At 42.3% G+C, this 27,816-nt stretch overlaps 1 protein-coding gene across 1 annotated transcript; it reads right to left on the bottom strand.

Annotated features, from left to right (window-relative positions):
• On the bottom strand, positions 1-27,464 carry SERTM1 (serine rich and transmembrane domain containing 1). The gene is made up of 2 exons (XM_074982464.1): positions 27,195-27,464; positions 1-1,157 (listed from the first exon to the last, which is right to left on the bottom strand). Exon 2 carries the CDS (start codon positions 971-973, stop codon positions 650-652), a length of 324 nt encoding a protein of 107 aa, XP_074838565.1. The 5' UTR covers positions 974-1,157; positions 27,195-27,464; the 3' UTR covers positions 1-649.
• Positions 27,465-27,816: the final 352 nt, after the last annotated feature.

Genomic DNA, 27,816 nt, shown 5'->3' with positions numbered 1-27,816 from the left:
AAAATTAAGCAAATATGTCAAAGTATATGGGAAAGATAACTTGTATAGGATTTACACAGGAAGGTTCAAGTGGCTGGTGTATACAGACAAAATGTTTTTTAACATAAGAATTATTTTAATAATTTAATAACTGAAATATCACAATTAAAAACAAACACCCCCCCACCCAACAACTTTAAAATTGGCCAAGAAGCCTATTTGTCTCTTAAATGAGTGTGGTGGCATTTTTGTGAATGTGATCTTGTCCAGAAGGTGCTAGCCAGTAAAAAGCCAATGACACACTAACAAAGGGAAAACCAGATCAGAAGGATACAACTGCAGAGAAGAACTATAACACCCACCAAGAACCACATTCATATTTGGCAGGAAGACTGTCTTATGAATGGATCCGTATCTATCTATTTACATGAAAGACAGCATTACAATTGCACACATGAAGCTATGACAAGATGCCATTTTCCATGCTCCAAGATGAAAAGCATCATTAACAAAAGGGGAAATGGAAACTAAAATGTGAAGAAAAATCCAAGAACTTCAAAAGTCCCCTCTTTCATGGTTAATAGTCTTCAATGGAAAATGTTGCATGCACTATTTCCCTCAAAAGCTAAAGAAAGATGTTTCATTCCCAATGTATTTTCTTCACTTCTTTTCAGGAAGAAAGGTTTGAGAAGGCAGATCGCTGAGAAGAAATACTACAAACTTCTAAATTAGTGAAAGAACTTCCAGCATCACTCGCATATTCTGGGTAGGAGGCACTGGAAGAGATGATGTTTTTCAGCCTCTGAAGTGCAATGATTAACAGCAAAAGAAGAAATGCTAACAGACTGAGAAATATAGAAACATAGACATAGACATTTGATAAGCGGCCTGTTGAGGAATCCACTGAAGTTGACAGGGAGGTGGGATATAGCTCCAGAAAAGTCCCATTTTCCATATTTCCTACTAATCCAGAGGACGGGTCAAGTTCTGACATTTTGTGTGTAGTTTTAAAGGACTAGATCTTGTAGTCAAAGGCAGGTTTAGAAGTATAAAAATGCTGTATTCTAGATACTTTCATTTTTCCATCACAACATAGGCATAATGAATCACCCTGTGATCAGAATAAATTCTTTGTTTGTCAAACCCACAGGTAATATAAGGTGCTGTATCCTTCAGCCCTGAAAAAAAAAGAAAAACAGAATTAATTTGCTATTAGACCACAGAGTTCAAATTGCTCATCTGAGGCAATGTACTTTGAAAAACAGTGCATTATTTTCCCATAAAGTTGACCTCGAGGACTTGAAAAAAATAAAGCAGTGCATTTCGCTTTATGGCTTGATTTCCTCCCCAAAGCAGGGACAGAAGGAAAATTCTGCACATTAGTTTCCCCATTTTTACTAAAAATTAGCCTGCTCCAAAATTCTTGGGCCAAACATCTCTGACCCTGATGTGGTAGGAAGGACTGCAAAACAGATCCAGATCTAAATTTCCCTGGTGACTATTATCCACATGGAGCCAGATGAACTACAGAATCCAAGCACCCTCAGATTTTGCAGGGGAAGGAGGGGTTTCATAATGAAGACCTAGATCTGAATTTAATGCTTCAGGTCATCTTTACTGACATCATAGAATCATTGGGCAGGAAGAGACTTCAGGAGATCATCAAGTCCAAACCCCTGCTACAAGCAGTAGCAATCCCATCTAAAATCATCCCAAAAGGGCTTTGCCAAGCACCGAATTATATACCTCTAGGGACAGAGATTCCACCACCTCCCTAAACAGCCCATCTGTAGTCAAGTTTGCCAGTTCATGTGCCATGTAATCCCTCAACATGAGCTAAACTGGTGAGATCTCAAACCCTCTCAGAGGATGGCACTGAACAAGTAAATGCTGTTTCATAATCTATGGTGAAGGTTTGTGCTACAGTATGAATTAGTCTCTTTACTGTCAGGGAATCTTTACAAAATGCAGGATTTCAGGAACTGTCTGTGAACTCTGTTTCTACATTTGAAAAACAAATCAACCAACATAGCCTAAAAATGGACTTAGAGGGACTGTGCCTTGGGGGCAAAATTTAAGCAAGACATTTAAACACTCCTGGTAAGGTTAATCGTAGAGTCAGGTTTTTAAGCAAGGTGACAGATGGTAGATCCACCAGCACTATTAAACCTGTGTGTTTTTGATGTCTGAAGTGACCAGAACCAGGGAATTTGCCCTGGCTTATTTATAAAATGTGCTGATCTAATTTCACAAAGTGCAGATACAATAGTTAAAATGCAAGATTCAAGTCATTACATGCTATCGATAAGGTGGCCTCAATAAAATACCCTTCTCTAAAACACCCTATTAACTCAGTCGGTTAATCCACAGTACTTATACATGTCTATCAGGGAAGGTCTAGACAGTACTTGGTCTTGCCATGAGGGCAGTGAGCTGGACATGATGACGTTTCAAGGTCCCTTCCAGTCCCAGCATTCTATGATTCTATGATTCTGCCAAAAATGGCACCTTTTCTTGCCCATAGCCACAGTTCAGCAAACTTGGCCTCTGGCTCATGGCTCCCCTAGACCAACACTTAATTCACTGCACGCTGGGGTGCAAATCTACCTTGCAGTAACATGCCATTCAGCGAGGTGCTGTGTGGATCCAGCACTACACACACCACAAGTTCCCTACTGTGCTCTAACTTACTCCTATGTCAAAGTGAGGTCAATCAAAGCACACCACAAAATTTTCATTAGGTGGCAAATTGGTGGAAGGATCCTCATGGACACTTTATATCTGGCTGGCTACTGCAGTGCAGATTTATACCCCAGCCTACCATGAACTGAATGTGTCTACAGACCACCCCTACAAGAGTGAATTCCATAGCTGAGGAGCTTCAACTGAAAATACTTTGCTTCCAGATCCCTCATGTTTAAATCTGGAGGCTCAGGTGCCTCAGATGATCCAAACTCTCCCGGTAAAACTGAGGCAAGAGGAGATCCACAGCAGTGGCTTTTGCACTGCATGGCTAACGCAACTATAGATGTGTTGCATCAGAATCAGAAGGGGCTTAGTGGCTACATCTACCCTGGTGAATTTTTCCAAAAAAGCTAGGGCTCTTTCGAAAAAGCTTGGAGCACCTACGTGCAAAATGCATTCTTTTCATATTAAATTGGAAGAACACAGCACTTTTTCCCAGTGTTCTCTTCCTCCCCCAGATAAGGAAGAGCACCTTTTTCTGTAAGATTTTTTTGAAGACCAAAAAGAAAAAAAAAAGTGTGTAGACATCCTGGGGACTCTTTTCTCAAAAGGGCAGCCCTCATGGCACCTGATTTTTCGATCTCTGGCCCGTTCTGTCAAAAGAGTGGGGCCTATGTGGATGCTCTTTACTGAAAGAGTAGATCGATTTTTTTCAATCTATTCTTCTGTGTGTGGACGCACTCTTCTGGACGAAGTTTTTTCTGAAGAGATCTTCCGGAAAACTTCTTCTGAAGGATCGCTATAGTGTAGATACAGCCAGTGAGTGTAAAATGGGTAGAAAATGCTAATATTCTGGTTTGATAGCTGTATGCAACTGTTTCTTAACTCTGTACTGATGTCATTAGCTACACAACCAATTACCTATCTATCTACATGCATATCGTCTGTTGAATGCACCAGCTGAATTGTCTTATACTGTGGGGGAAAGATAGTGACCTTTTCTTCCCCTACAAGAAGAGAACATCTGCACAGAGCACAAGTCCCAGTCATGAAGCTGATGGAAGACCAGGGTCTCAACTATGTTGAACTTGTTTTGGACCCTAAACTTTAGTTTCAGTTCAGCTTAAGTATTTTTAACCTTCATTCCCAAGCTTTGAGGAACACATTTTTATCTACTCTTTTCAGTGGCTGGTAGAGAAGAGAAGAATTTTCCCTTGCAAGATTTTCCTTTTAACTCTACATTTATTAGGTTTATATCTGCATTCTTCTACCACATGGTTGGAGATTTTAAAATTCTCACTTAGAAGAGTAAACACAATTGATTTTGCAGGTGCCTTGAGGCTCTGATGGATCCAATGCCACACAGAGGCATAAGAAAAAAGAAAGAGCAACTCTGAGACAGAGCACGCAAAACTAGTCTGTGTGCTCAGGGATGGAAAGAGCTGTGAAGTATCAGGGCTTGCCTATGCTTACAGTCTAGTTGATGCACCAGAGACCAATTGTTCAGAGATCCTCTGTTGATCTATGATTCTAACTTTACCATATCCAACCTTAAGCCTCTTTGCACATGCCCACTTCAGAATCAGTCATGAGTGAAACAGGAAGGTTTGATGCAAGGAACTCTTTAGCCTTAATATGACATCATCTTAAAGGACACAGAGATTACCCAATAGCAATGCAAAACAAAGTATAAATAAAACAAAACAGGTATTCTTATTCCTCTTAAATAAACTGAATTATCTGTTATAAGTAGCTTTTATTACAGACTATAATAGCCATTGTTGAGAGGCAACACATTTTCAAATGCAATCAGTTTCAGCAAAACATTGATATCTTTATTAAGGCCCAAGTCAGCTATTTTCACTCAAACTGAGTAGCACCTTACTGTATAGATAATTCCCTGTGACTTCACTGAAGCTTTCTGAAGTGTAGGTCCTATTCAGTGTAAAAAGCAGCAGCAGAATTAGGTCCTTAAAATAATAATGTTATCACTTTGTGAGGGGTTTTTTTGGATGTCACACTAACGCTAAAGTATCTTGCTATGTTTCCATGAGAACGTTCTGACACTCTTGCCCACAAAGCTCTACCTTATAATTTTACCTTTAAAATGTGTATTTCTTGTCAATTCACCAAACTTAATTAGTATCTATTTCTTCAGGAGTCTGACACTTTACTGCTCATGAGAAAAGCAAGACACTGTACTAATGATCCTCAAGAAAGATGAGATAAATTTCTGCTGATGCTGTTTCTTCTCTGGCAGACTAATAAAAGCCACAGAGAGGACTAAGAACCCTGACTTGCAGTCTCTATAATAAAGTTACCCATTATAGTTTGCACTATAAATTAAATTTAGGAGACAGTGCTATATGCCATACATAGCCCTACATATCCAAGTAATAATGACTAAATTAAGCAGCAGATAGCCTTTTAATAATGCAATTCTGGTTTTGCAAACCTTAGTTTGTTTTCCATATCTAGACTTCATTGTGTGGGTGCATTTTAAGTGTCATGAACAAATAAATAATTACACTGTGATATGAAATCTGCCCTTGTTTTATTGCAAACACTTTTGCCACTTTTAATTAGGTCTTCAGATGGCCTAAATTGTGTCCACAAAATAATCAGAGGCACAAAAATCAAATCTGCAAATTTCAAACACAAAAAAGAAGGCTGGGTTTTGAAAATCCGACCTTTTTCGTATTCACCTTTGCACTGTGATTCATAAAATATGTTGAAACAATTGCTTTAACTCCAGTATAATTTGACCCCTATGTATAATATTTACTGAGCGCTATGAAATCAATTATATTAGACTCAACAAAGAGAGTCTCCTTTACTTTAGTGGAACAAAGTGAAGTAATGCAATAAAATACAATGATTTCTTAGTCTGCAATTACTTAAAATGTCTTATGGCCAGATTATGTTTAAAAAGATAAGCTGTGGTACACAAGATTTTATCTTGGATTTATCATCACAGTGAACAGCAGATCAGTTGTTAATTGCATTTCTCTGTAATCTCCAAAATTAACTCAGGTGTTTTAATTTTGGAGATTGATTCAACATTCTTTATAAAACTCTTAAATCTGGCATGTCTTACTTTTGCAGTTAAGAATTATATGTACCAGCTCAACAAAGTATCTTGCTTAGCATTAAGCACACAAGTTGTTTCAGTTACTTTAAGGAACTAATCATAGACTTAAAGTTAAGCGTGCATATACATAGGACTTCTTTATATTGGAGGCCTTTATCCTGACTGTACATCAATACAATATCAATTAGAGTGTTTTTTTTAAAAATTGAAAAATTACCAATATCATGGTGTAAAGTCTTAGATTACAATGGGCCATACTCCATTTTCATTTTGCATGTTGAGCACTTGGTGCAGTATAAGCAAGTGATATAAATATGCCTACCACAAGATGAGAGAGATTCTGTGGAAACATTTTGGGGCAACACAGACAAAAAGGTGTTCTCTTAAATACATATTTAAGAGGAAGGAATGTCACATAGAAATGTTAGAGCCAAATTTATGTCAGGTGTTTTTTTACCTTTTTTTAAATCATCACGCCATTGAAATTAAGGGCAAAGTCCTATTGACTTCAATGGGAACAGGACTGACCCTGAAGTTCTGATGTTATTCAGAGGAAGATAGAGAATCAGTTACAAGAAAACGTGATGAAATAGACAGTCAGGCACTATCCTGAGCCAGCTACATTCCCTCGAGCTACTTCTGTATCACGAAAAAGCTGCAAAGCAGCCAGATTTCCCCCAAGAGGGATCCCCCTGCTAGCAGACATGGTGTAAGGGCCGAGAGATGAGATCTGTCAAGCCACCTGAGGCCCCTAGCTGGAGGCCTCATGGTCCTACCACACCTCATCCAAGGAAACAGCAGTAGAGATGGCTCCTCCAAGTTGCACAGAAAGGCTGAGGGGAAGCAGCCAACCAGAGAGAGGCTGCAGGGAGCTGCAAATCAGTCTAGCTGAAAGTACTGGGCCTGAGCTATTGGCTGGTGGCTGCTATTTTTAGGGTCCCTGCTGGTTGGGACCTGGGAGTAGCAGGCATGCCTGGGTCCATTCCCCCACAGGTAGAGTAGCCAAAGCACAGAGAAAGGACCTTAACTACGCCAAGAGCTGAGGGGAGGGAACAGAAGACTCTTAAGATGTTCACACGAGCCATCATAAGCAGAGCAAAGTGGAGGGAGTGCTGGTGCAGACAAACCCAGCCAGTCAGTGCACTTCACATGAGGTGAGTGGCCCTATCTCAGGCCATGACTGAGATGTGCCTGGATGAAGGGGTGTCTCTAAAGGATCCTGAACTGCTTTAAACTCTGCTTGGTGAAACCGGCTCTCCACCCAGCCTCAAGCTCAGGGAGTCGCAAACAGTCCTGCCAGGCCCAGCAAACAATTAGCACGGCATATGACTGAGGCTTTGCTCTTTTTAGTACAAATGTGCAAATGCCACCTAGAGGGGAAAAAAAAATCTTGCCTAAACTCACTAGGCCAAATTCCTTCCTGGAATCCTGGAAATCACAGACATGTAGTACTGGCAGGGAACTTGACAGGTCATCTGTTCCAGTCCCCTGCACGGAGGTGGGACTCAGTACTATCTAGACCACCCCGACAGGTGTTTGTCTCACCTGTTCTTAAAAACATCCTGTAATGGAGATTTCACAGTCTCTGCCTTTATGTTGTCTTCTAGCAAAAAAGGTGCCAAAACTCAGCTGCTCCTCCCACCCCACCCCACGGCAGTTTAACCCCTCGCAGCCCCAAACCACCCTACCTTCCTGCCCCCAGGCTTAACCTGACTCCTCAGCCTCAAACCACAGCCTGGCCATGCTCTAGCCACCCAAAGCAGCTCACAGCACAGCGCCCCTCCCCACCAGGGAAAAAAGGTGCCCGAATGCCGTTCTGTGGTGTTCTGGCAGAAAAAAGCCCTACTCTGCATGCAATTTCTCCCTTGTGCTTAACCACCCTGTCAGAAAGTTTTTCCTAACGTTCAACCTAAATTTTTTTTGCTGCAATTTTCTCCTCCGGTGGTTAAGAAGAACAATTTATCATTCTTCCCTTTACAACAATCTTTCAAGTTCTTGAAGACTGTTTTCACGTCCCCACTCTTCTTTTCTCCAACTTTTTTTCTCCAACCCCTTTTTTTTTAAAAATCTTCCCTCATACGTTACATTTTCTAGCTTTAATATTTTTTTCCTCTGCTCTGGCCATTCTCCAATTTGTCCACATCTTCCCTGACACGTGGCACCAAGGACTGGATATAGTGTTCCAGCTGAGGCCTTATCTGTGCTGAGTAAAGCAGAATTTCTTCTCATGTCTTTCAACACTCTTTCTAGTACATCCCAGAATAATATTTGCAATTTTTTTTTTTGTAACAGTGGCTGAACTTCTCTAGTCCCTCACTCCCTCGTCTGGCAATATGTTTGGTCTGGCATGATTTTGGTTAGTCAGATATCCATTAATCATGGGGTGGCTAAATTTCCCACAGCCCCATACAATTTGTTTATAGCCACCAGTCCTGGCTCTCAGTTTTCCATGCTGTTATTTAGCTCTAATTTATCCCTAAGTGTCTTCTCAGACAATGGAAGTATTGATATAGCTGCTAGACAATATTGACCTCTCATGGTTCAGCACCAGTCTGGTCCCAAGAGTGCCAGACTAGAAGTCTAACCTGAATTTTATTTATTTATTTATTTTTATGACCCACTACAACTCCCAGATAATTTTTCATATTATTTCTCCTGGGTAGTCATCTTCCATTTTGTAACTGTGCGATTGATTTTTCCTTCTCTAATGGTAGTACTTTGCATTTGTCCTTATTGAAATTCATCACATTTAATTCAAAACATTTCTCCAGTTTATAGATCTTATTTTGAATTCTAAGCTTGTATTCCAAAGCACTTGCAATCCATCCTAGCTTGGTATCATCTGCAAACTTTATACATGTGTCCCCTATGCCATCATCCAAATTGTTTATGAAGATATCAAATAGAATTAAACCCAGGATAGATCCCTGTGGGACTTCCCTTGGCATGTCCTTCCAGACTGATTTTGAATCAGTGACAACTTCTGAGTATGGTTTTCCATATAGTTAGGCACCTACCTTATACTAGGTTTGTCTAGGCCATATTTCTCTGATTTGTTAATGAGAAGATCTTTTGGCACAGGATCAAAAGCCTTACTAAAGTCAATATATGTCATCTACTGCATGCCTCCTACCACAAGGCTTGTTACGCTGTCAAAGTACATTAATTAGTTTGACATAATTTGTTCTTGATAAATCCACATTGACTGTTACTTATTCACCTTATTTTCTTTTGCGTACTTCTAGTGATTATTTGCTTCATTATCTTAGTACTGAAGTTAATTTGACTTGTCTCTAATTCCTCGAGTGGTCTTTATTCTCCTTTTTATAGATAGGTATTATATTTTCCATCTCCAGTCCTCTGGCCTCCCACCCTCCATGAGCTCTCAAAAGTAAAATGGCTCATAGCTCAGAGATCTTTACAGACAGTTTTAAGAATTTTAGGATATGTTTTATCAGGCTCTGCTGACTTGAAGACATCTAATACGTCCAGGTAATTCCTTATTTGTTCTTTTCCTACTTTAGCCTCATATCCTACCCTTTTTACACTGCTGGTTAGTATGTTAGTTGGCCAATCACTGCAAACTTTTTTGGTAAACATTGAAACAATAAACTTGTTTTATGGTAAGATACAGGTGACTTCAAAGTTCAGCAGCTAGAATAGAAAAATTTAAAATGGGTAGACTCTTATTCCAAATTAAGAGTGTTCCCACATAGAGTTATTCCTGAATAGTTTATTTCTGCATAACTCCATCCCACACCAGTCACAAAAGTAAAGAATCTGCAAGCCAAATTGAGCTTTATTTACATTTGTATAACATTCCTGCCTTCAGATTAGGCTTCTCTGTGAAATCCCATGACTTTTCAATACATTTGCTTAGCTTGAACTGATATGAGCTTAGTAAGCAAACCTGTTGGTGATTCTGGCTAAGATCGGCTGTCCCGCAACTCTGCTCAGCATTATTAGGGCCTTCCATGAAGGCATGAAGGGGACCGTTGTATATGACAGATCCACATCCGAACCCTTTGAGATTCTCAGCGGAGTGAAGCAGGGGTGTGCGCTGGCTCCAACACTGTTCGGCATCTTCTTTGCAGTTTTGCTCAAATATGCCTTCAGAACTGCTACAGAGGGCATCCCTCTCCGCATGAGAATGGACGCAACCTCTTCAAACTGTCGAGGCTTAGAGCAAAGACCAGGCTGCTTACGAAGCATCTAAGGGAGTTCCTTTTTGCTGATGATGCAGCTATTGCTGCTCACACTCAGCAGGAACTGCAGTCACTCATAACTCGCTTTGCGGATGCATGCATGGTATTTGGCCTCACAATCAGTTTAAAGAAGACCCAGGTGATGGGCCGAAACGTGGGTTACGAGCCATCTATCAGCGTGCTACACTACGAACTGGAAGTCGTCCATGAGTTCGTGTACCTAGGCTCGACGATCTCGGACAACTTGTCACTTGATAGCGAGATCAACAAGCGCATTGGAAAAGCCACCACAACGTTCTCCAGGCTGTTGAAGAGAGTATGGGCTAACAATAAGCTCACTGTACACACCAAGGTGCAGATCTACACAGCCTGTGTATTGAGCACACTGCTGTACGCCAGTGAAACATGGACTTTGCGCTCAAAACAAGAGCAGCGGCTCAACACATTCCACATGCACTGCCTTAGGCGCATACTTGGTTTCTCATGGCAGGACAATGTCCCCAATAGTGCAGTCATCACCTCCATGTTCACCCTTCTCAAACAGAGGCGTATGCGCTGGCTGGGCCATGTCTCACGCATGACGGATGGCCGAATACCGAAGGACCTCCTCTTCGGGGAACTGGCATCTGGAAAGAGGCCAAAAGGGCGACCTAAATTGCACTACAAGGACACATGCAAGTGTGACCTCGGCGCTCTCTTTATCAGTGTGAACACCTGGCATTTGCTCGCCTCAGACAGGCATGCCTGGAAACAGGGAGTGAAGGAAACTCTTGCTATGTATGAAATTACGTTGGTGAAGGAAGCAGAAGACAGAAGAGCCCTCAGGAAGATCTGTACTCATGATACCAGACCGTCATCTGCCTACTGCTGCTCACCGTGCAGAAAGGACTGCCACTCCCGGATTGGATTGCACAGCTACAGAAGACACTGCTCGAATAACTCCAGCTGGGGCGCAAACCCATGATCCGTTGGGATCGAAGGATGCCTACTACAAGCAAACCTGTTGGTGATACAAGAAGTGAAAGAATCTAGTTCCACTCCTTGCTTTCGTTCTCCAGTCCTAACAGGCAGAAAAAGCAAAACTCTTATTGTCACTTAAGTCACCAGTTACTATACCAAGAAAAGGGCTGTTGAATGGGATTCTGCCATTCTTATATGGTCACTTTTCAAAGATTACCTTCCTGTCAGCTATTATTCTTCCATTCCTCTCTAAGTGTAAGTCTTCACAGACTAAAATGACTAATGGTATTCTAATGTATTGCATCTTTGTATCTTTCCCTGAATGGCACCCCTCTGAAAAAGCTATTTCTGGAGAAAATTGCAATGAGCAGTTTTCAACAGCGCACACAACATCAGTTAACACAATTACCTGACACCAAAATACGTTCAATGTTTTCATTAAATGTTGAGCAGTATGAGAGTCAGTAGTGGTCTCCATCTGCAGTCTAAAGGGGGTTACAAATGATGACTTCAATCTCAACAAGACAAGAGTAAACCGGGAAGTTTTTCAGATAACCTTGGTTACACAACGTCATAAGTCTTTTACAATGCAGTTACATCTCTCTCCATATCTTCATTCAACCACTTTCTTTCATTCCCTGGTCTCAGCAAAAGTGCAATCTAAGTGGATCTTCTTCACAGTTGCCGGGGCTCGACAAAAAGTTGAGACAACTCAGGATTGGGCAACCAAGATAAGCCTGGGATGTTCATTTTCTTCTGAGTGTATCTGCCATAGGCCTTACAAGTGTTTTCAAGGCACCTCGATTTCTTGTTTCTTTCTGACTGAGTTGAGACACATTTTAGCTACCAGAATAACAAGTAGTCCTGTGGCACCTTATAAACTAACAGATATTTTGGAACATAAGCTTTCATGGGCACAGACCCACTTCATTAGATGCATGGAGGGGGTTTCAGAGGGTTATTTAAAGAGTGGGGTGCCAGACCTGACAAGGTCTATTCAGTCAAGGTAGAAATGGCCCATTATCAGTCGTATGTATCAAAAGAGGAAAAAACAAGTCAGATCAGACAGTGGGGGATGTAGACCATTGTCAGAGTCTAATGTAGAGATGTTAACACCCAGGGCAGAGAAGCTGCTCTTGTAAGGGGCCAGCCATTCCCAGTCTCTGTTTATTTGCAAATTTGACTCCATCAACCAAGGATTAAATTGCAGCTCAGAGATTTCTCTCTCCCCGTTTGATTTTTGAAATTTCTTTGTTTTAGGACTGCTACTTTTAAATTTGTTACTGAGGGGCCAGGGAGATTGAAGTGCTCTCCTACAGGTTTTTGAATGTTACCATTCCTATTGTCTGATTTGCATCTTGTATGTAGAGACTGTCCAGTTCGGCCAATGTAAATTGCAATGGAGCATTACTGGCATATGACGGCATACGTTATATTAGCAGATGTGCAGGCAAAGGAGCCCCGATGGTATGCCTGATGTTAGGTCCTGTGATATCACTGGTGTAGATAATGTGAGGAGAGTTGGCAGCGAGGTCTGTTGCAGGGATTGGTTCCAGGTTTAGAGTTACTGTGTTGTGATCTATAGTTGCTGGTGAGAATTTGTTTAAAGTTGGCAGGCTGTCTCTAGGCAAGGACAGGCCTGCCTCCCAAGGCCTCTGAGAGTGAAAAGAACATTGTACAGGATGGACCGTATTTGCTCTTATGCATCAGACAGAGACAAACATCTATAAGACCTTTGCCAAGCTTTCCTCAAACTACAATACCCACCTAAGGAAGTGAGGAAACAGATTGACAGAGACAGACGGGTACCAGGAGCCACCTGCTACAAGATAGGCCTCACAAGGAAAACAAGAGAACACCACTGGCCATCACACAGAGCCCCCACCTAAGGCCTCTCCAACACATCATCAGTGATCTGCAACCCATCCAGGACAGCGATCCTTCACACTCACAGACTATAATAATAAACCTGAGCTCTGTTCTGGAAGGTAGTTCAGAATCTATTCAATTTCAGTCTCTCACCTGAAAGATAGTGCTAATAGTGATCAGCTCTGTGTATGTCAGGCTCACCATGTTGCCTTGCCACCTCTCCTACTATAAATGGCCTTACTCGGTCAGACCAAACGGTCCATCTAGCCCAGTGTCCTGTCTGCCAACAGAGACCAATGCCTGATGTCTAGCTTCACACAACTGCCAAATAAGACACGAGAAAGGATTGAACTCTGTGGGCCCCCACAGCTGAGGGCTTTGGATACTGAGGAACGGTTGCCCATGATGACCATTGGTGTTTGGTTTGAGAGGAAGAACCTGACATATTCTGGGGGCATTTCCATTCTATAGCCATATAAAACTAAACAACAGCACTGGTGACCACAGTATCAAATACCACAAAGGGATCCAACGGGATGTGTGTGGATGGATTTCCCTCATTTGTGGAACAGCATATCAAGTACTGGTTTGCTAGGAAAGGGAGATTAACTATTAGGTGATCACAGTTACGAGATCTGTGGCAGGGAATAACAGCTTCTTTAACTCTGGTCAGGAAATTGCATGTTTTAGGTGGGAGGCAGAGTCCCCTTGTTAAAGAGGATGTTGATACTCCTCTACTATTATTAGCAGTCTTGGGTAGTCTCTTATCTCTCTTACCATCCTGGAAAGGCAGAGCTACAAATGAGCATATGAAAAAGTTGCCAAAACTTTTAACCTGAAGAATATTATTGCTTTGTTCAGCAACCAAATGAAAGAGCATGAGGAAGGTATCCAGATGTATGGAAGAGCTGAGATGCAGTTTCAGTATGAAACCATTCTGTCATAGAGGACCAGGGTACTCACTGGCACTATTAGCAGCTTGGTTGCTGGTAAAACCTGCTAGCAAGATTTTACTAAAACATTTGTTTTCAGAAAAGCTTTTCTATGATCACTGCTAATTCTGTACTTACGCAGAGAGCACCGAGCTTCCCATCTGTCAGTGGATTTCTCTCATTCTAGAACCTTGCCCTCCATGTATTGTTTTCCTACATTTGTTTTCCTTTTTGCATAGAGGTTTATGAACATATGACTCCTTGCACCTAAAAAGCACTCAACAAACTAGACGTGTGGGGATCCCTTTGACACTTCAGTGCAACTAATGTTGGGATAAAAGGATACTTACTTAGGGAGATACACTTAGCTCATAGAGCTGGAAGAGACCTTGAGAGATCAAGGAGTCCACTGCCCTGTACTCTCACAGCAAGACCTATACCACCATCCCTGACAGATTTTTTTTTCATTGACCTAGGCCCCTAAATGGCTCCCTCAAGGACTGAGCTCACAACTCTGGGTTTACAAGGCCAATGCTCAAACCACTGAGCCATTCCTGCCTCACTTCCTTAAGAAGCACATTATCAAACTATATGGTAGCTCAAGAGAGAGATGCAACATCACAGAAGTCGTAGGTTAATTAGTTGCTCAGAGAGGGGGAAGGAGGGGATAAGGAGGAGGACAGACTATAATTCACAAGTTACAATTTGGCCAGAATTTCACAGTTAGCACTCCCTGGATTAGAGAGTCGCAGGGACAGCCATGGCGATAGAAGAGGCAATTGAGCAGACTGTTCCAGAAGAACAGAAGATCAATAAGAAGTTGATTATTCAGGAGACATTGAAGTTGGTTCAAGAGAAGAGAGCATTGAAGATCAGAAGAGATGTTTCCGAGATGGCGGAACAGCAATGCATGGTGAAATGCAATGAGGTAAGGAAAGCAGTCAGAAAGGATAAGGAGAAATGTTTAGAGGAGCAATGTGAAGATATACAGAGGTATTACAGAGAACATAAGACCATGAAGGTGTATAAGATGATCAGGAATATTAATATGAAACGGCAACCGAAGCAGATGGCAATCAAAGATAAGAATGAGGAAGTGCTCATGAACAGGAAGAAGATTGTGCAGTGATGGACGAGATATTGTAGTGATCTATACAAAGCACAGTTAGACCCAAGTGTCTCAGAGAGACTGACTGAAGACCTGAAAGAGAGATCTCCACTGAGCATCAAAAGCAAGACCAGTATTTTGAAGGAGGAAGCAGAAAAAGCAATGAAATGACTAAAGAACAACAAGAGCCTGGGAAATGATAAGATCACAGGAGAGATGATCAAGTACGGCGGACAAAGCATGATTCAGGAAATACACCGACTATGTAATATAGCATGGAAAGAAAGGAAGGCACCTAACAAATGGACAAGATCAATGCTAGTGACAATACACAAGAAAGGAAGTACATTGGACTGCAAGAACTACAGAACGATTGCTCTAACGAGTCATATAGGCAAGGTACTGATGATGATACTGATGGAGAGACTAAGACTGCAGATAGAAGAACATACAGCAGACGAGCAAGCAACGTTCGGAAAAGACAGAAGTACCATACAGCAGATATTGGCACCAAGACTGATAGCGGCGAGAGCTCGATGAAAGAACAAGAACATATATACTTGCTTTGTCAATTTTCAAAAGGCATTTGACAGTATAGATCAGAAAGTGACTTGGGCGGCGTTGGAGTTGTACAGAGTGGATAGCAGATTGATACAGTTGTTGAAGGATATCAATGACAATGCAGAGGCAACGGTGAGAACATGCTGGGAGTTGGGAAGCTGGTTTAAAACAAGTAGAGGCACAAAACAAGGAGATCCAGTATTGCTAAGTATCTTCATCACGCATCTGGAGAGAGCAATGAATAAGATCAAGGAAGAGGTTGAAGGGATATCTGTGCACGGGAAAAAGAATTAACAATTTGAGGTTTGCGGATGATATAGTTATAATTGAGGAAGATGAGGAGAAGCTAGCGAAAACAGTGCAAGTGCTAAATGAAGAAGGGAAGTGGTACGGACTCATAATGAACACTGAAAACAAAAAACAATAGTATTTGGAGATAAGGAAATGGGAAGGAAGATCAAAGCAGATGGTATTGAACTAGAAAATGTAGAGAAGTTTGCACATTTGGGGAGCAACATAACATATGATCTAGACTAAGAAAGAACTAGTGACTAGAATAGCGAAAGCAAGAGCAAGTTTGAAGGTGACAGATAAGATCTGGAAAAGCAAAGTGATTAGCTTAGGAACAAAGCTGAGCGTCTTGAAAACATGTGTATTCAGCAGTACGTTGCACAGATGGGTGATAACCAGAGATTCGAAAAGAGGAATATCGGGGTTCAACAGGAGTTGTTATAGAAAGATTCTGAGAATGGGATGGATGCAGAAGGTCACCATGAGGAATTATATAGAAAGATACAGCTGAAAGAGAACCTGTTGCAGAAGGGTATAAAACGGAAGCTACAACTATTAGGGCATATTTGCAGAATGAACAACAAATGAAAACTCAAGACCCTGGCATTCAGCATAATGGACGGTTTGAATAGGAGAGGCAGACACCACAGAGAAGGGTAGATGATATAGTAGATTGGCGTGGAGCTAGTCTACAGAAACTAAGCCACTCCACACTGGACAGGAAAGATGGAAAGGAATAGTGAGAGAGGCATCAGACAACAACAGGCGCTGAGCCCATGGTTATTGATGACAACGAGTTCTGTAACTATTGCCATCAACAATTAAAAGACCAAAGAGGTTGTTTTTACATTAGAAGAGGTAGGTGTGTTAGTCTGTAGCTTCAAAAACAACAAGAAGTCCTGTGGCACCTTATATCCGAGAGGTAGCTCTAACTGAAAGATAGACCCTCTAACATCACAGAGCTCCATAAGACTATGCTGGATTCTGGAATCAATTAAATATTGTCTCTGTTGGAAGAATGACACAATGAATCACCAAAACTAATGCCTGGCCCAACTAGTTATTTCCACAGCAGTTTCCCATTAAAGTCCTAACTGGTCCTAGCACTTTTTAACTTATGAACTAACAAGATAGGAATCCCAGATGGTTTGGCTACTGGTTAATTCAGATGGTATTTGTGCAAGAGAATGTGTTTATTTTTTCGTCATTGCCTTCAAAAAAAGAACACTTAATCTGCCTCAAAGTCTTAAGGATACTTACCCTATCCTTGAGTGAACAGGCTGACATGTGGGGGCTATGTTTTCACCCTCTGTAATACATATAATGAATCAGATCTCCATTGTTCTGCATGTGGTATAATCAATTACATTAATGAAGAGTGTGTGTAAATTGTTGCCATTCTGACTTAATTGAATTCTACTGGGGTTTACATAACAACTTTTGTGGTGATCTCAGAGTGTGATTTTGTGATGGTTTCAGAGAGTGAAATAAGCTCTTGCTGGTGGCTGCTCTGACAATTTTTTTCCTAAAATTTAACTTTAGGAAAAACAAAAAGGCACAAACATATCCAAGTCATTGTAATATATTTACATAGGATTTTTTTAAACAGACTCAGTAATCAAAATAAGGTACAGCTGTCTCTACTCCTTACCACATCTAAACAGAATAGAAACACAAATAAGTTGCCCTGCAAATGCCTTTTTTTGTTTTCTGCTCTTCGATCACCTTTTTATTTTGACTTGCTAGTTTAAGTGTGCTGCTACAATTTGTATGTTAATATCACTTTTTACTGCCACCAAGCTAGCTACTAAGTCTGCTACAAAAACTGATATTAACCTACATGAACATCACTTTTCATAGAAGATTTACTCAGCCTCAGCCAAAGACAAATTAAGCCCTGGATGGAGAGGTGAGTAGGGAGGCACTGGAAGGCTGGAGCAATTATGGAGAGAGGTGATGAACCCAGGGGCTGGAGCCAGAAGCCCCCAGTTGGAGCCTGCTGCCTGCCAGCCCAAGACTGAAGTCGAACCCCACTGCCCCAGGAAGGTAGGATACTCATGTACCACCTGTTCTTCCAGCATCTGAGTCTCCACATGGGGCATGGACCTACCCTCGCTGGGGCCCTTGGGACAAGAGCCACTATTTTGCTCTGTCCAGTTACCACCCAGGATGCTGTGTCCACAAAAAAGCCCCTGGTGGCCACATTAGAAACACACTGTTTTATATGCACATTGCACAATGGCTACACAAGGTGTGGAGCAACTTGTGGATCAGGCCCCATGTTTATAACATTTAGCTACTCTCTTAAGAGGGTGAGAACGAGAAAATAAAGAGAAGGAACAAAATACTCACTAGCAGAAAGGTGCAAACTCTAGAAGCCAGGTGCCAAACAGCCATTTAAATCACAACTACAGCTGGGAAGATCTAGCAGACGACCGCAGCAGATGGAGGCAGGGGTTACACAAGGGCCTTCAGAAGGGCGAGATGAGGATCAGACAGCTAGCAGAGGAGAAGCGAGCGCACAGAAAGCACAATAAGGACTTGCCAGACACCCACTACATCTGCAAGAGATGCAGCAAGGACTGTCACTCTTGTGTGGGACTTTATAGTCACAACAGACGCTGTAAATGAAGTCCTCAATTGAAACTTTAAAGGGCGCGATCCATAGTCTATGCAGACTGAAGGATGCCTACTACTAGCTGGTTGTCTCAGCCAGATTTAAAGGGACAACTACCAGGAGGAGGGCATGCTCAGAAAAGCTCCTATAAAAAGGTAAACTCCAAATTTAAAAATTTAGCAATCATCAGATGATTAGAGTGAAAGTATTATGGGGGGGAAGGGCTGAATTTCTAAAGGTCAACCATTTGCATGGAAGACAAATTGAGTGGGAGACTGGTATGTTTTGTATCTCTGATAATTAGGTCCTGCTATAGTTTAGCTAACATATGCTTACACAGTAAAAAATTAGGGCTATCACGCAATTAAAATTGATTGCAATTAATTGTGTGATTAAAAATAGTCACAATTAATGGCTGTTTTAATCACGCTGTTAGGGATAACAGAACACCCTTTATTTCAATAAATTAGATATATTTTCTACATTTTCAACATACATTGATTTCAGTTACAATACAAAATACAAAGTTCACAGTGCTCATTTGGCGTTACATTTGATTACAAATATTTGCATAGTAGGAAAGAGAAACACAAGAAATAGTATTTTTCAGTTCACCTCATACAAGCGCTGCACAGCAATCACTTTATTGTGAAAGCACAATTCACAAATGTAGAATTTTTTATACACCTGCACTCAAAACTAAAACAATATCAAACTTTAGAATCTACAAGTCCACTCAGTCCTACTACTTCCAACATTACTTCTGCTCTGCTCATGCTGTTGTATGGAGGGGCGGGAAGGGGTGTACCTTGCTGGAGCCAATGGCCTCCTGCAAACCTCCATCCACTCCTGGCTCAGCAGGGGTGCCGTTTTAGAGTGTGGTTTAGTGTGTGTGTGTTGGCAGGTAAATACATGCACATGAACTGGGGAAGAGCTGTCTCTTTTAAGCAGAGCACTCAGGGAGCCTAAGTGCTTTTCCAGTGAGTAGCTGCTGCTGTCAGCAGCACTCGCTAGTGAGCCACTAGCAGCAGCCAGGCTCTCCCTGTTCCCTGACCCCAGCTCAGCACTGACTGGCACAGGAGCAGAGGAGGGAACACCCTGACATCAGCCCCTCTGCCACCATTCTGCACAGCAGATAGGAGATAGGCTCCTGATCTGGAGCAACTTAGCCATGGGCAACTTCACTGAGTTGGAGGGAGGAGACAGAAGCAGCAGTGGTAGTAGAAGGAGGGGCACTCCTGTCCTGAGGCATGCAGTGCACCCTCCTAAGCACAGCAGCCTGGGTGTTAGCCGGGTCACCCCTCACCCACCCTTAAAGCCAGTCCAGTCCAGCATGGAAGGGCTGCTACAGGGCATGGAGAGCCAGGCTTCTCATTCCCCTAAAAAGGTGTTTAACTGGAGGCTACAAAGTGCTCTGTCTATAGACCACAGGACAGGGTCGTGATTCGTGCAGCAGGGTGCATGGGAGAGAAAGCTGGAGTCACCCAGTGGTGGGGTCCTGCAGTTGCAGCTTTGAAATGTCCTGTTCCTGATTTGCATCCTCATGGCCACTGAAGCTCTCCCCCATCTCTCCCCTCATGTAAAATAGTGTAATAGATGTTAGCAGGCAGTGGGGCATCGGGCATTTCAGTAATCACTGCATCTGTTTTCGGTATTATGGAGTTGCTGGTCCCCAACCCTTTTTGCTTGCTGCCACAGCTGGTGCCTTCCTCCAAGTCCGTCTCCAGAGGCGTGCGATCAATGCTCATTTTAAAAAAGTGTGAATCTGTTCTGAGTTAATCACATACATTAATTCTGATTAATTGTCATGCCTAATAATAATTCAGTATTTGTAAATTATGCTTTCATGATAAAGAGATTGCACTACAGTATGTGTAGGAGGTGAACTGCAAAATACTATTTCATTTATTATTTTACAGTGCAAATACTGGTAATAAAATAATAAAGTGAGCAGTGTACACTTTCTATTCTGTGTTGTAAACTGAAATCAATATACTTGAAAACGTACAAAAACATTCAAAAGTTTGATTAAAACAGAATTAATGTGCTTTGTATTAATCACTTACATTAACTGCAATTAATTGACAGTGTTATAAAAGTGATTTTTGGTTTGTGTTTTACAACCATGTCATCATATAATTCATCTCCTATTCCCTCCCAAGGGAGGGAACGAGGAGCACCGACAGTTTGCTTTCTGGTAGCACTGCTTTCTGCTCTGGAATCGTGCAGCCAGATTCTAAACTCGTGTGCTTGCATTATTGGCTCAGATATTACTAAAATAAATACTACTACGAATAACTCATGGGCACTACCACAATATAAATACCTAGAGGCCCCTCTGCTACAGTAGGCACTGCACAAACACACAGCAAAAAAGACAAACTCTGTTCCAAAGATCTTAATGTCTGTTTTTCTTGCCTTGAAAGCCCTATCGGTAAATACAAGGTCTGCACAAGAGCAATAGCAGATTTTGTGTAGCACTGCATATCACACATATAAGATTAGCATCTGGCCCATGTGCTGTCATCAGCAATGCAGACTTAATTGACTGTACATAAGGAAACAGTCCCAGACCACACAGATTAAAACAAATAGTGCCACTTTTAAAAAGATCCTCTCTGAAAAGGAACAATAGACCCACATAATCACTGTAGATTGCCAATCTCTACCCTTTCAGCACATTTGGTGTGAATTACTCTACAGAAATAGTTTCCTAAGGATAAATACTAATGCATTGGTATGTTGCTATTATGCTTTCTGTTTCTGTATTACTTGCAACTTAAACCTGTCCAAATTCATTGAAGAAAATTATCTACTGACTGCTAAGTGAACTGTTGAAATCCAAACATTCTGATTACATTTATTGCACTTTTTCACCCAAAAGCACCAAAAGACTGTCCCGGAAACCTCTTCCCATTCTGAAACTAAGGCTCTGTCCATACTATGCAGCTTTTAGCAACAGGGCTTTGTCACTACAACCATGTCATTAAAAGTCAGGCAGTATAGTTGCTGTTTGTCTGCTCTTTTCAAGACAAAATACTTCCACCTTCAATGAGTGGTGTTAGCTTTGTTGGCAAGACATTGCTCCTGCTGACAACATGCTGTTCATACCGGCATTTGTTCCAGCAAAACTTTTGTCTTGTGGGTGTGTTTTTTTTTAATACCTTTGAAAGATGGAAGTTTTGTTGTTCAACTGCCAGTGTAAACATAGTATCAGATGTGTAGCTGTGTTAGTCTGTATCTGCAAAAACAATGGTAAGTCCTGAGGCATCTTATAGACTAACAGATTTACCAGAGCATAAGCTTTTGGTGGCTAAGACCCACTTAGATGCATCTGATGAAGTGGGTCTTTGCCAATGAACACTTATGCTCTGATAAATCCGTTAGTCTATAAAGCTGTCACAGGACTTCTCATTGTTTTTAGTCTAGACATAGCATATGTATTGATGTCCCCAGTAATAATCATCACACAATAACCCTTCTAAGGAGTAGCTCAAAAAGATAAACCCTGAAAAGTCCAGATCATCCTCAAATCCCAGCACCTCCAAGATAGAATCTTTATTCCTACACCTCCTTTCTTTCAGAAAGATTCTCTGGAGGGAAGAAGCATGAGTCGCTTCAAAACACGTATTGTCTGCAAACAAGACAAACACAAAAGACTGAGCTTGCGTACCATGTCTCTTTTGTCTATAGAGGACTTTCAGGAACAAATTCCTTACACAATGATTACCACTCACTGATTTATTCCACTGTTGCATACAGCGCAGTGTTTCCCAGACACAGCAAAGAAAACAGTGCTTGTACAAACTGAAAATGATTATACATGCTAGAGCTGCAATGCAAAAACTAATTCATCTTTGTCTATTGGACGTGTTCATTCATATTCAAATGGCAGATGCACTCATTGAGACGGATAGGGCTGAACTGTGAATTATATGAGAAGGACTACATAGTCCAGAGGACCAGGAAGCTCATCTACAATAGGTCCTTAGGATAAGTGCTTGTATCACACCTTCTTATTTCCTTCTAATATTTGTTTAATGTCTTTACAAGCTATTCTCAAAGGCTCAGCTGTGCCATTTATGCAGTGCCACCATTAAGGGCGGGTGCATCTTGGTACTGCCCCTGCTATAACTCAGAGAGGAATTCCACCTTGAAGAGCATATACACACTTGCTCTACGGGCCAATTAGGTTGGGGGAGGAGGATGCAAGCATGATCCTGCCATCTTCATGTACCACTGGGGAAGTAAATGGGGAACAATCCTTGCACTCCTCAGCAAGGACTGCAACTGAACCTGACCACACAAGGAGGGAAAGTTCAGTGCATTTCCACATAAGGAGGAGGATGAAACAAATTCAGAGGAATTGTATGCAGTGTTGCTGAAGCTGTATTAGTCCCAGGATATAATCTTCTATTGAACCAACTTCTGCTGGTATAAGACACAAGCTTTTGAGCTTACAGAGATCTTTCCTAGATCTGAAGAAGAGCTCTGCAGGCTCAAAATCTTGTCTCTCTCACCAACGTATTTTGGGGTCTGGCAAAAATACATTACCTCCTTCACCCTGACTCCCCAAAGGAAGGGGTCTTCTAATAGATCTGCTGGAGAAGGGGATTTTTAATCTCCTGCAAAGAATGTCAATGGTTTTTTTCATTGTTTCTGATTGTTAGGTATTCAGGTATAGTTTGCTTTTGTTATTGATGAACTCTCTGCCCCCTCTCCCAATACCCCTGCCAATCAATCATAATCCCCCCAAACCCTCAAAAACCTGATTTTTGTTTTTTGGCAACCCAAGCCGACAAGTATTCTGTTAAAACTGCAAATTGGAGGGGGAGGACTGTGTTTTTCAATGAAAACCTGCAAGATTTAATTGAAACCCCACTTTTTTCATGAAAGACTTCATTCTCAATTAAGTTTGAATGAAAATAAGTTGTTGACAAAATTTCAACTAACTCTACCTGGTGGCCTCCCTTTGCCTGGGTTAGCTTCTGCCACTCTCACCCTCAGGCTGTAAAAAGTCCAATGGAAATCAGCAGGGTGTGTGGTCTAAGATACTCATCGCTGTGAGTAAAAATCTACACTTTCAACACAAGTGACACCAGAATTCTGTGTCTGTGTGATTGGTGGTTAGCATGCATTGATCCTTGTTATCTTCTCAGGGAGTCACGTACCCTTCTGTTCCCATCAAAGTGTCTTCCAGAGTGTGAGGAGCTCTCTTTGGAGCAAGTTCTTCCTGGCCTTTAGGCAGGAAAGCAGTAGAGGAGTGGTGAGTGTGTGGTCCATGTACAGATCAGAGCTCCTTCCCATGCCTGCATTTCAGGAAGCAAAGGGGACTACTCCATGCCTAATCCCCCAGGAATGCACCGTGCCATGCTCCATCTCCTCAAGGGGTGTGGAAGTAGGCACACAGTGGCTGCCCTGCTAGGAGCTCTGGCAAGCATTGGGTGTTCCTGAGACAGAACTGCTTCCTGGCATTTCTAAGGGCAGTGCAGCTCCACTACATCAAAAGACCCAACTGACCCTCTGTATGTTGTTCGTATTAGTGCCCCTTATTTACATCACACAACCAAAGCACTCTATTAACACATTCACTCATGAGAGTAAGAGTTTGCAGGATTCAGACCCTACAGTTTGCTACCATTCCCAATAACATCAGTCAGAAAATTCAACACTGAACCCCACTATATTGGTTTCCAAAGAATTCAGGGTTGGGCCTGTATATCACTTCATGATTGTGTCTACACTTGCATGCCTCTTTCAAAAGGGGAATGCAAATGAGGGAAATCATAAATGCAAATGAGGCACTTATTTACATCTCATGCTTCATTTGCATAACCTCTTTTCAGAAGAGATTTTTTTCAAAAGAAAAAAAAAACAGCGTAGATGGGGCTCTTTGGAAAATAAACCCCATCTTCAAAAGAGCCCTTCTTCCTGAAACAAAATAGGGATGAATTTTAGCATCATGGCTGCCACCCAGTATCTTTGACTTCCCTTGCCCTAATACCGAGAGACATCCTGATCAGAGCAGTACTGAGGGAGGGACTCAGATAACATCACTGCCACTGTCTCCAGGTGAATCCCACATAGCACCTGGCATGTGAGACTTTGTCTCTTTCCTGTCCTCCTGCCATCGTGTGTCCTTTTCTTGTGCTGCCTGATTTATTTTTATTACTCCTCTGTGCTTTTTTCCTGTGTGTAAAAAGAGTCTAGCTTTACCAGCCAAGACTGCTTATTTTGCAGCCCTCCAGTAAGCCGCTGACCAGAATGGCTGTCAATGAAATAGTCTAAACATCCTGATTCTGGTACAAATTTGCTAGGTCACAGAGAGGCTGATGAGATTCTGTGCAGTGCCAGTTTTCTTCCAGCAGTGGGGTTTTAAGTGAGAGTTCACACCAGAAACACAAGCTGCAGTTTCCATCTGTGCTGTTCTCTCGTCTGTGTGTGGGGGGGTCTTGTTTTATCTTCTAGGAAATGGGAACTGATTTCATCAACAACAGCTGTTCTAGCCCATCTCAATTAACTTCCTCTCCTCTCTCCAAAGAAGACAGTTATTAACAGCTCTAATGATATCTTTGAATACCATCTCCAAGACTGTAAGGGGACTGAGGGATATGCTTGTCTCTTGACCTTTCAGATCACATGATATGACCCTGCACAGCAGAAGGTGTGGGAAGCAAGGCAGGCAACAGGCAGTGACATCAGTGCAAAAGTCACTAATGTGAAAAAAGCCCTTCAAGTAAAAATATCAAGACGGAAGTATGGGCGGTTCCAAGTCATGATTCATTTTCGTCCATTCTAGCCTTGAGGACTAAGACTATAGCCAATTTGAATTTAAAAAGTCATAAGAGATTGGTGTGGAACAGCTGCAGCCCTGCAGCAATCCATGACTCCATGATCTTTGGTTCTTCAGTCTATGAACTGGGGAGATTAGCCCCATACATCCTTATATTTCAGTCATATCCCTCTTCACAATGAAATGGCCAGTAGTACATACAATATGCCATAACTCTGCAGCATTCAAAATGTGGCTCTACTATTAGTACATTTTACCATGCCACTATAATTTTATCTGAATTATGTTTAATCTGAAACATATACATCATATTTTGCTTTTATAGCTTAATTTATCTGGCAAATGTTTAGCTTTTTAACCCCCACCCCACACACGCAGAGGTAGTGGCAGTTGTCTTTCCCTGCTTCTGTCCAAGGCTTCATCACCTGACATTAAACATGCTATATCTAAGATTCTGTAATACCTCCTGACTTCTGCTTGGGAAGTAGAGTGATTTGTAAGAGTGCAGATGCATTAAATTACATTTTTTCTATATTCTATACTTAAGCTTGATCCTGCTACACTGAATGGGAATTTTCCCACATATTTTCAATGGAAACAACTCCTGTTCCATTCACACAAACACAATGTGGGATGTAATGCCACTGGCAATCTTAACTCTGTCCATTGCTCCAGAATATGCAGTACAATGGTAAATCAAGCTCTACACTATGGAACATTCATTTGGCAGGATAGTTAAAGAACAGAAACCACGGCATGCCTATTTTGACTCTGTACCCTTTGCTTTCTGAGAACAGCCAATTCATGGACACAGCCCATGACCTTGGGCCACTGAAAGAGTCCACCCCAATACCTGGAAAAAAAACACAATTTTTCTGCAATGAAAAAAAATTATTTCAGTACTTGAATGAATCAAGAGAAAGCTAATGACAAAAACAGTACCATACTCAACCACATCTGTTAGAAAACAATAAAGCCAAGAAAGAAAATAGCCCAAACAATGCACAAATTAGATGCCACTGATTACTTCATTTTCTTTTACCACACATGAAAAGACAAAATATCCAGGATTCTGTTTCTATTGACAGTAGTGCTAAGTAATTCATCCTGGTGCAGTGGGGGGGGGGGTCCTATCATTAAGTTAGGCTTTCAAATACTGCTTTGAAAGCTCTGTTAACATTAGTAACGTTGTTCAACATAGATCTCACCTGTCACCGCTGGGCACTCATAATATCAGGTGCAATGTGTAGCGATCGGCGGTGCAAGATAAATGGGTAGATATGTGCATAAGCCCCCTCAAAATCTATCTGTATAGACACAGTTGACCAAGAGTGATATGCTGAACACAAACTACAGAGAACACTGAAATCAGAGCACACAGATCATGAAGAAAGGGCATCACATTGGCTCAGAAAGGTGCAGAAAACTCCTGTGCAGCAAGCTACAGCTCTAGTCAAGTGCTAAGATGTTTTTGTTTCTGAACTAAGGACCAGATCCTGATCTCATGGGACTTAAAGGCAAAGTTCCCCTTTACTTCAGGAGAAGCAGATTCAAGCTCAACAACCATTTCCTTCTTGTGCTTAAAAAGCATGAATCATTTTTATTTAGTGACTTTTATACAATGATGTGAGTATCACATTGCATTAAAAGTGCAAGTAGGGAATATGTACAGAAGAAAACTAAAATCTGAAAGAGCAAAAAGTATGTTAATTCCCCACCCACCCAACCACCAACACATACAACTATCAGTTTGCAGTAGGGCACTGTGAGGAAACTAATGATGCATAAATCAGTAAAGTCAGAATTTTTATATGGCATTGTCATTAGACCGATGTGCACTACCTGTTTTTACATCTTACTCTCCTCACCAGAGAAGAGCTGTGAATAATGCCACAGCCATTAGGTTTTTAAAAAGGGATCCTTTCAGTTCTTTGTACTTCTCTGTCCCTTACACACCACTCTGCACCAGTAAGCTCCATGCACACTTACCAGGAGTTAGCTACATTACAAAAACGTCCTACCATGCACCTGACTAAACAGCAATATTTACGCAGCTGATTTTTCAGGAAGTGCGGAGAAAGTTGAGCAGCAAAGAAATCCCACCTCGAAAGGGACAGACTGCCCTGCCCTTCTCGCCGATCCGTCAACATAGCGGCGCCCCCACGCCCGGCGCGGTAAACATCGGACCCTCCGGTATCTGTCCTCTTCTGCCACGGACGGATCCTCGGACGCAGGTGTCTCTCTAGGAAAGGAGAAAGGAACCGAGCAATGGCCCAGAGCGGAGTCTCTCCTGCCCCTTGATCAGCCCTGGAGCAGCCTAAGCGGCTGGCGGGTCCCGCCCGGGGGGAGGACAAGGGCCCCAGCCCCGAGCCAGGCGGCAGCGAGCGGCTGGCACAGTCTGCAACAGCGGGATGCGAAGTGGGACGGGGAGGGCGCCGCGCTGACACGGAGCCGGGCAAACTCCTTCCCCGGGCGGGAGGCTGCCGGGACACGAGCTGCGCCTCCAGCCGCGCTCGCCCCGGGCCGGCGTGCAGTGAGGCGGGAGCCGCCCGAGAGCGCCCAGCTCAGGTCGCGCCCCGGAGCCCCTCTTCTCCCCGGGCAACATGCGGGACGCAGCCCGGCCGGGGGGCGGGGACAGAACACTGACCTGCTCTGGGAAGCGGCTCGGCTCGGAGCCCAGCGCTGCCCCCGACCGCCGCGCGCCACAGAGCCCCGCGCCCGCCCT

The sequence above is a fragment of the Carettochelys insculpta genome, chromosome 1 (genome assembly GCF_033958435.1).
Source record: "Carettochelys insculpta isolate YL-2023 chromosome 1, ASM3395843v1, whole genome shotgun sequence".
Taxonomy (NCBI): domain Eukaryota; kingdom Metazoa; phylum Chordata; order Testudines; family Carettochelyidae; genus Carettochelys; species Carettochelys insculpta.
The sequence above is the reverse complement of the archived record's forward strand: the minus strand, read 5'-3'. Positions and strand labels throughout refer to the sequence as shown.

Coding starts and splice junctions, on each gene's coding strand:
- SERTM1 (XM_074982464.1), bottom strand. CDS start 973: ATGTCAGAACTTGACCCGTCCTCTGGATTAGTAGGAAATATGGAAAAT.